A 10,032-nucleotide genomic window follows, 5' to 3' on the forward strand; every position below is an offset into this window, starting at 1 on the left:
TTTTTTTCAACAAACAATGTTAAGATAGGTGGGGGGACAGGGTGAGATTTTGATAAGCAAAATAAGAAAAACTGTAACTTGTTTTTTTTTAAACCTTAAAATGATGATGTGTAGTAGTATATTTTTTTTTTACATGTTATTGTTATTGTTTTGCTCTGCATTATTAAATTAAAAAGAAGTAATTATAATTTATAAGTAATACTTTTCAGTGACGGTTACCTTGGTAAATAAATACAAAAAACTTTATATTAGTTTAAGAGAACAAATATATAAAATAAAAAAGAAGATGCCAAGTTCACATGCACATAATGAGAGAGAGCGTGGGGTTTGGGGTCCACGTGGAAAAAGGAATCTTATTACTCTTCCATCTCCTTCTTTGTCTTCTTCTCTTCGTTGCCCTAAAACGCAAGACTCTCTTTCTGTAAGGGTAGTTTCGTAAATTCTAGTTTCTAACACACGTGACAGATCCAACGATGTTTATACGAAACTCTTATTTGAGACGATGATTAATGTATAAGTCCTATCGACACATGTTTGGTCGCATTTCTAGATCTGTATTTACCAAAACTTGATGTATCTACCAATGATCGTGACTCGTGGTGTTTGGTGTATACTTTACTGAAGTACACAAACACTCTCTCGTGGAGTCTTAATTAGGGATTAACACATTGTGGCTTTGATTGTGTTAAATAGAGGTTTAAAGATTTAAGTCATCATCTGACCAAATGACTGATAACTTGATCGAGATGTGTTCGGTTAATGAACACTCAACATGTTATAAAGTACTACTTTGAACATGTTAACAATGAGATCTCAATAAATATTTAAACCGGGGTTTCTAACTCAGTTGGTAAAGGGTTTACAGCTGTGAGTTTCGTCACCTGGGTTCGAATCCCGGCCACTGGGGAATTAACATTTCGGCATCGCCAGGGACAGAGGACCGACATGTGGCGACACGTGACTAGTCTGGACCACTTCTGTGGGGCCAGGATACCTCTGTATAATTCAAAAAAAAAATGAGATCTTTACTTAATTAGGTTGTACGTTAAGTAATATATGGTCTAGTTACTTGAAGATTACAGAACTAAGATGCTGCTAACTAATCATGATGGGTTAGTCCAGTTCATATCATATATCTAGCTGTCAATGAATGGATTTTTTTCTATTATATTTATATATTTGCAAACAATAGATACCTTTTCATCACTTGTTCAGAATAATCACTGAATCCAATGAGTAAAAAGTCCCTTACTGCCATTAGCAATGTTTACGAGATAGCAATCATGATTGAATTGCAGCGAGAGATATCAAACCATGAGTTATTTAACTAATATATAAACTTCCCTATCTTTGGATTACCACAAGTTATGAAAAAAAATCTGTCAAGAAGTTGGTAAGTGGTAATATAGCTAGCCCTTATCTTAACTTTCAATGTAGGCGTTCGAACCAAAGCAACTTGCAAATGACATGAGGAATTTGTCAACAAGTTGGTTAGTTCCATATAAATTTAAAAACCTATCGAAATTTTCTCATACAAAATCATCTTAGTATTTTACTAATCACTCTCTCTATTACATTTAAACATATTTTTTTAAAAAATCACACATATTATAAAAATTGTTTAATATCTGTAGGAAACAATTTGACAATATGTATTTAAATCAACTATGAAATTTAAATTATAGTTATTTAATATTGAACTTGCCGTGATTTATAAATGCGTGTTAAAAATAAGTTCTTAATATTGAACTGAATATTAAATCCCTAAAACAACACACTTAAAAAACAAGTTTTTGAACGATACATAGTTTGAACATACACGGAAACACTATCATTTTTTTACATTTGTTTATGACTCGTTATAACCTTGATACGAATCTACAGTCTCTTGTCCAACCTTCGGAGAAAGGATCACTCCCATTTCACTGCAGTTGTAATTTATTGTTCATCGATCTCTAACATTATATTATGTGACTAATGCGAGTCCACTTTAATTTGTTTGGTGTGTGTTATTGTTTATTTGGATTGGATAACAAACGCATATTATTCTGCCTACGTTTTCTTTTTCTGTGAAAGTATAATCTTCTCATTCTCTCACCGCATAAGCACGTCTCGGTTTGTACGGTTGAATTAAAACTATCTCATTAATTTAATTCGAAATTCGGAGTTCAAAAATGATTAAACAAGGCAATAAGTAGATTTTAAAGTACACGAAAAGAATCCGTTGAAAAATATAATGTTCGTATTTACTAATTCGTAGTAATGAAAACTACAGTCAACGATATTGAAAGTTGCAGTATGAAATATTTGTACGTCCAGAAATTTCTATATGTTCATTGGATGTTATTTTGAAAGTAATGAGATATTTTTGATTGGTTTTCAATTTTGTGAGGGTAGTAATTCACCTATCGACCAATACTCACTACTCACACTAGTATCAATGTCTACATAGAGTTCTTTCTCAAAAAAAAAAGTCTACATAGAGTTGTAATGAGATTTGATGTTATTTTGACGTAGTTCGGCTCGGTTAAATTTGTCCGGGTTCAGTTATATATGTTATAGATTTACAAATCTTGATAGGAAAAATAATTGGAATCTGTTTTGCAATATTTTTTTGGCTAATCAAAATATATCCATTCATAAGTTTTAATCTTTTGGTTTTATTTTGACAACTGGAGCTTTAAATGTTTTTTTTTTAAAATTGGCATGTATTAACGAAGTTAGTAATATTAATTATCCTTGTGAGTTAGACATCTAAAAAAAGCTGTTTACCAAGAAGTTTTGAGTCTTGATCATAGTTGCTTTGGATAAGGATCCACCAAATATGTAAATTATGTAGGTTCCTCCCTATCATCAAAACTAAAACTTGTGATCTTGAGACTTGAGGTCCATTTTCTGGAAGCTCCTTCAGCACAGTGATAGAGCCACATACATTGCGTTCAAACTAAAATTTTGTAGGATACGGTTTTTTGTTAACTACCATAATATAAAGACTGTATAATTAGTTATACAGATATATAAGATTATTCTTTCTGATGACTGATGAGTCATTATTATTGCAAGAATATACCAGGAAATTTGTGTAGTGCGTACTAAGATGATTTTAGACCATAGATCTGTAATGAATTCGAACAATTTGTGGCACCGAGTAAGTACCTCCGTGAAAAGCAATCAACAAGTGGACAGCATTTGATCGCTGTATCTCAAAATAATGTTCTCCAATCATTTTTCCCACCCTATTTTCTGTTTTATGTCACCCTGTTATTTACTTTCCAGTTCCACAAATGTTATTTAGTCATTATATTAAATCAGTAACGATTTGCACCAGAAAAGAAAAATAATACATATTTTTGTATTAGAAAAAAAATAAAATAAAAATAACCTAGATATATTGTTTGATGCAGGAGTCATTTTTAGCGATCTACCCCCAAAATTTTAATTTTACAATAAATACATTATATTGTTGCTTTTGGCTATGAATTAAGGTCTAACTCTAAACTAATTTATCTTAAATTTTCAAGATTTTGTTCTAGTTATCAACTCAGGTCGCTGTCAAAAATATTTTTTTACGAAGTTTTTGCTGATATTTATCACATATTCCATTTGTTTATTTTTATCCTTCTCTCTTCTATTTCCATGTATATATGTATCTTTTGACAAAACTACTTTGATGGAATCACATCTAACAGTGGTTGAAACAACTCGCAATTTTTTTTGCAAAAATATAAGTTGTCAAAAAATTATATACCAAAAAATAAAAGATACGAAAAATGAAATTTGAAAAATCCAAAGTAGACATATAAAAGAGAAAATGATATGTGAAAAAGAATGGTGGCTACTTATTTGGAACGGAATCTTCTTCTTTTTCTTTTCCCTAAATGTTTATAGTTTCCATTTGCATCTCTTTTCTTGAGGAGCTAATACAATGATGATATGTATATTTTATTGTTTTTACATAAAAGGGCAGTTTTAAAAAGTATATGTACATTTCAACGATCTTTTCTGGAGAAAAAAGATATAGATTAGATTTATGCATTGTTTGCAAACCCTTTAAAATGGATGAGTTATTGAATATAATTATCTTATACTCCATCCAAGACATTATTAAAAAGGTTTCTGTAATCAACCTAAAAGAAGTGACATAAGGAAAATGAATATTTTTGGTATAAATGTTTTTTTTGAGAAAATGAGTTTGTGCAAAGCATAATATCAGAGTTAGCTTTTACTTTTGTTTTGACATAATAAAGGTCAATATTTGGTGGGAGGACATCAAGAAGTTTTTTGGGCAGATGATTTCTCATGGCGTTGAGGAGCCAAAGTCTATCGTCTAAGACTTTGAATTATGCCACGGAACATATTTAACATTTTAACCTAAGATTTTCGCAGCTGCAAAATTTACATTTATTGCTTATTTTCAGTGGCATATATATATACTTTGTGATATCATTCTGGATAGTTCTTTTTCATCACTGTACGACAATCTCCACTAGATGATTTGATAATTTATAAAAAATTGGGTTTTAATGTTCTTTAATGTTTAATTTACTGGTTTATGCTTTAGCAATGTTCCAGATTCAAAAAGAAGTACTGGTTATATGTTTCTTTTCTTTTCTCATGCATTTTAATTAAAATTCAAATTAAAGTCGAACAGTATACGTTATTTATTAGTTAACAATTTGAAAATATCAAAAAACTAATAAAATAATATATAAATCTCATATAACAATAATTTTTTGCCTATAATCAAAAGGAATAATATTATATTAAATATCATAATTATCAACTTGTAAAAAATGCATCTGATATACTCCAAAATTTTTAAACTGATATATATTATACTATATTTCAACTTTTTTAAAGCATAAATATATTAGTTACTCATTGAGTAATATATATATATATATATACACACCATTCAGAAAACTTATGCACTTCATTTACCTTCATGTCTTTTTCCTTATTCATTTTCCTTTTAAGTTATCATTTTGATTGGACAAATCTTTTAACTATACTTAAAATATTACAAATATGATGTAGTATTTTCTTAGAAATAAAACACTGTACTAATTCGTTGTCAAAAGAAAACACTGTACTAATTCGAATATAATGTGTATTTGTTGGGTCCACCTCGTGGTATGTAGGCACATATTACAGAAAGAAACGCACCATCGCCATCTAGCACAGGGAAAATACGTTTCCTCAGATGATTTAAGGTAAATTCACATACTCAAAATTTTTAATGGGGAAAATTCGATCGAGATAAATTTCAAAGAAGGTAGAATGATGAAAACGACGATCCAATTTTAATTCGTAGGTCCAAAATTTTATTAGCTCTGTCGGGTAGCCATGGATATAGATGTTTGATTACCCTTGGCTTTTCCCTACCTATTGAGCCAATAAGTATTCGAAATTCATCAGTTGATACCATTGAATCTTGTGGCTCTATAGTAAAGATATACATGGTAATCTATATATCTACATTTAGTGAAATATATATAAATTTTATTTTATTAGATACCACGAAAAGGAACAATATAAAACTAAAAATAAAAGCCATTTACTTACATTTGTTGTGTATGTTTTATTTTTCTTCAACGCATTGTGCCGTTTAACAGAAAAGTATATATAAAGGTAAAGATTATAAAAACCACTTAGGTGAAAAGATTATTGTTTATGTCCATTGGTGAAGATGTTTTGTTCAACACAATCTCGAACTCACTTGTCTCGTTGTCTCCTTCTCCTTCTTCTTCTTCATCTTCGTAGTCATCTTCTTCACTCTCTCCTTCCTCTTCACCTTCTTTGTTACCAGCTCTGTCTCTGTGATCAGTCTCAAACTCAGTTTGCGTTTCTTGTGGAAGAAGCAACTGTCTCTGTGGTGTCACCATTAAAGGCAACATTGGCAATGCACCACTTTTGTTCCTTTCATTGTACAAAGCTTCAAGCTGGTGAAAATAAGGGCAAGTCTTGGAATCAAGGGGTCGTTTCTTGTTGCTCTCTTTGACTTTCTTGAAGTATTTGTTAATGTTCTCCCACTTCTCTTTGCATCGTTTTGCGCTTCTATTGTATCCCAACCTTCTCATCCCTGCAGATATCTCTTCCCATAATGGCCCCTTAGTACCGTTTTCTTGATAGTTAGCTTCAAGATTCTTCCTTATCCTTATCAAGGCTTCGACCTCGGTCTTAGGCCATCTTGAAGAACTAGGAGATAATGAATGGTTCCCCATCTTCATTGTTGTCTCTAATAGAACTGGCCTTGGCTCTTTACTCTCAAATGTTATTGAATGTTGTTCACTTTGATATTGTTTCCTTTGAGGTACTTTATGATTCTGCTGCGGTTGCTGCTGTGGTTGTTGTTGTTGTTGTCCTCCAGAGATCTTGTGTAAGAATGATATGATTGCAGCGTCTTTAGCTGCGGCATTAGACCTCTCATTGACTAGTGTTTCGTATTCTCTACTGATCCTCGCTACCTCTTGGACTCTCCAAGCTTCCTCTCTTGAAATTCTCTCTTTCTCTCGATTCTCCAAAGATTCCAAGAACCTTTTTTGCATCTTCTCTTGTTTCTCCATCAACTCTTTTGTCAACTTGGTAAACAATCCTTTCCAGTATTTCCTCTTCTTTCTCGATCTCTTTTCTTGATCATCTTCCTCGTCAGATGCAGTAGATGAAGAGGTTGAGCTCGAGAAAAGGTTCAGCGACGAAACATTGTTTACCAAGTCATTCGAAGTTGGTTTATGACCAGTATCAAGTGTAGTTGTATGGTTGTTGCTATAAAAAGGGAAAGGTGTTGTAGAAGACGGTTGCTTGGTGAGGAAGGTAGGGCTTGTGGCGATGGGTTTCACACTAACCTGATGATGCTGTTGATGTTTCAACGGTGAAGAAGTCTTTTCGGTTGATGGAGTGGTAGAGCTGATCCACGGTATCAAAGGAGTGGTTGCGATCGTGGTCGTGGTCGCTGCAGGAGATTTTGCGGGTTGCGACTCGAAAGCTTCTAACTCTTCGAAGAACCGGTAAGTTTTGCCTTCAGATTTACCGGTTCGACCTTCTTTTGTACGTTTGTGGTATTTGTACACGTTCTCGAACTTCTCCTTGCACTTCTTTGCACTTCTCTTGTAACCAAGCTCCATCATTTTCCTAATTATTTATCAAACGATAGAACACTTAAGAAGCAAAAAAAAAAATATCTTATTTGTTCTAAGATATTTACGATGTAAATTTGTAGAAAGATATAATTAGCTAGACGTATAATAAAATTCAAACGAAATTACCATAAAGGAACTGTGAGAGTAGAGTCACCAAAGGAGATTTCAATAGAATTTATTATGTTTTTCAATAGTAAATACTAAATATGCATGTAACATAAATATATAAGAAAACCTGGAGATTTCTTCCCATAAAGGAGCTTTGAGAGTAGAGTCACGAAAGGATTTATCCATCTCCGAACGTATTCTCAAGAGAGCTAAGGTCTCCGGTCTTGGCCACCGGCTTCCTCCTCCTCCACCGCCTACTTCGTTGGTTTCCTCCATCTTCATATCTTTCTCCTCCTCGGCTGAACCGCCTACGCCGCCACCGGAGCTATCTAACAGTCCTAAAGAGTTTCCAGACATACTTAAAACTTTAGTTTGGATCTCGTCAATGAAAGTTTGTAAGAGAAGACGAAGGTTGTGGCTGTATTTTCTGTTCTTTTTTCTATTGTGATTTTATCATAGGGGTATTTAATTGGGTGGGATGGACGATTTATCTAATCTTATAAATATAATACATCTTTTGTACGTGATATTTTTTTGTATATATAATTTTTTCTTCTATTTCACACAAAGAGGAGTGGGACTTAAAAGGAGAACTTGTTTCGCTTTCCTTCTGTCTTTTTAAATTTGGGAATCTTCTCATTGCTTACTAGAAAATTTTGGTACCAAAAAATAATTTCATTTTGTATATTTTATCTCATAAAGGTGTATGGTTCATTGTAACATTTGCTTAATGATTGCTTGGTCAGACTTTTAGACAATTAATTTTTCAGAAACTCTCGACATGGATTGTAGTACCAGACTAGTTAAAAAAGTTCTAAAGTTTGAAGTGAATTATGTATGAACTGCTAAAATGAAATTTGCAAACATCAAAATTATTATCTAATACTAGAAATAATTGCTCAACATCGATTCACATATTTTTATAATTATATAAAACGTATTTTAACGTGTATGTATAATTGGACGGTATTAAACTACTGTCCCACTTAGCCACTTGTGACCTGTGAATTTTTCTCTCTGTTTACACATACATTAGAGAAAATTTTATAATTGGTTATTCATGGTAAATAGCTAGATAAACAATCAAAATGATGATTCGCTTTGAAATAATATTATAAGATTGTGAGCTGTGGAGAAGCCTAAGAATATTATTACATTAGTGTTTTAAATGATTGATATCATAATGGATGCTTTTCGTTTAAATTATTATATAAATGGAAAAAAATAATCAAAGATAATCAGCAAGAACAGCTGCAGATAGAACGGACCTTGTGGTCAAGTGGCAGTGGACGGGTCTGGGACGCTAATACGTTTCAGGTTCGATCCTCATGCTATGCGAAATTAAGTCACATTGTTCTGTTCACCTAACACGGATATGAATCCATATTTTAGGACCCATTTGAATGCCCAAGAGAAGGAGTCCATCCGCGGGCTTGCGATTTCCCCGGTGATTAGGTCTGGTTCCAATAGTGATCCGGGTTTAACTCTTATAAAAAAAAAAAAGAACAGCTGCAGATAGAGACGATAGGGATAATATTCGTGTAGCGTGGACCCAGATTAGCTTCTCACCGCCGCTGGATCAAACCGCAAATTATTCACGTCACCGACTGTAATTTACCTTTTTACCCCCAAATGTTGACCTCTCTTATCTAATCATGCAAGTAGTTTATGTAGACAATAAACCCCACGTCATTGTGCACCGTCTATATTTATTATGCTATTTTTTTCTTAAATATAAATGGCGAAACATTGCATTTTTATGAATTTTATGGACGATTTGTGGTAGAAAAGCGATATGGGTGTAATTAATAAATGTGGAAGTTTTGATGTAACATCAAATTACGGTATTAAATTAGACGTGGAGTTAGATAAATGTCTAAGTTATAGTATATGGTTATTAGGCGGATATCAACGCATTTATGAGAAAAAGCAAGTAGAGACATGATTTAGTTAGCTTATGACCTACCTTATTTAATGGTATTGAAATATCCGGTGCCCAATAATATATTTTTACGTAAATATTTTGTTGTTTCTTCCGCAACCACTGATAATAATTTCACTTTTTAATTCATTTTTGTTCTTGTATTTTTCATGTCATTCAGTGATGATCAACCTGTTTTAAATCAAACTGAATAATGTAAATATATATATATATATTCTTTTCGGTTCTAAATAAGTGTTATTTTGGTATTTTACACACATATTAAGAAATTGACGTAAATATATGTAATTTGTTATTAATTACATTTTTCTGACTAATAGTATTTGAAATAAATAAAACTATTTATAAAATAAATGCTGTTTACAAATAATTTTTTAACTGAAAATAAGTATAATTTATATTGAAATTGTAAATTAACATTTTTTTGTATAACATGTAAAAATGTTAGAATGACATTTATTATGAAACAGATTGATTACATGTTAACCTCCACCATAAATGGAAAAACAATCAACCCTAATTTCCACTTGTCAATTTTAGGCTGTACACGCTTTTACAGTGAAGAACTTTTTTTTTTTTCTAAAGTACAGTGAAGAACTTACGCAAACGTAATATCTTGAATTATTTCTGCGTTTTCAAATTGATTTTTTGGCAAAAATCGACGAACTTACTAAAACTGTGTAACTAACTATTTGTTGGTATTGACAGGCTCGAGATAATTTATGTGTTTTATTTCTATATATATTTCCATCTACTTCATGTTTTTCAGTTTATTCTCAGAAAATATAGTTAGAAGAATTTCTGAAATTCTACATTGCAATTGTGATATCATAGTTTTGGCAT

General features: G+C 32.0%; 1 protein-coding gene across 1 annotated transcript; it reads right to left on the bottom strand.

The window, feature by feature from the left end:
- Positions 1-5,492: 5,492 nt before the first annotated feature.
- Positions 5,493-7,797, bottom strand: LOC108818212 (trihelix transcription factor GT-2). The gene is made up of 2 exons (XM_018591111.2): positions 7,375-7,797; positions 5,493-7,131 (listed from the first exon to the last, which is right to left on the bottom strand). Exons 1-2 carry the CDS (start codon positions 7,602-7,604, stop codon positions 5,652-5,654), a joined length of 1,710 nt encoding a protein of 569 aa, XP_018446613.1. The 5' UTR covers positions 7,605-7,797; the 3' UTR covers positions 5,493-5,651.
- Between the last annotated feature and the right edge of the window lie 2,235 nt (positions 7,798-10,032).

The sequence above is a fragment of the Raphanus sativus genome, chromosome 7 (assembly GCF_000801105.2).
Source record: "Raphanus sativus cultivar WK10039 chromosome 7, ASM80110v3, whole genome shotgun sequence".
Lineage (NCBI taxonomy): Eukaryota > Viridiplantae > Streptophyta > Magnoliopsida > Brassicales > Brassicaceae > Raphanus > Raphanus sativus.

What these genes read in the sequence shown, in the direction of transcription:
- LOC108818212 (XM_018591111.2), bottom strand. Translation starts at nt 7,604, where the DNA reads ATGTCTGGAAACTCTTTAGGACTGTTAGATAGCTCCGGTGGCGGCGTA. An exon ending in TTATGGGAAGAAATCTCCAG is followed by an intron (nt 7,132 to 7,374) that starts GTTTTCTTATAT and finishes ATAAATAATTAG; the next exon opens with GAAAATGATGGAGCTTGGTT.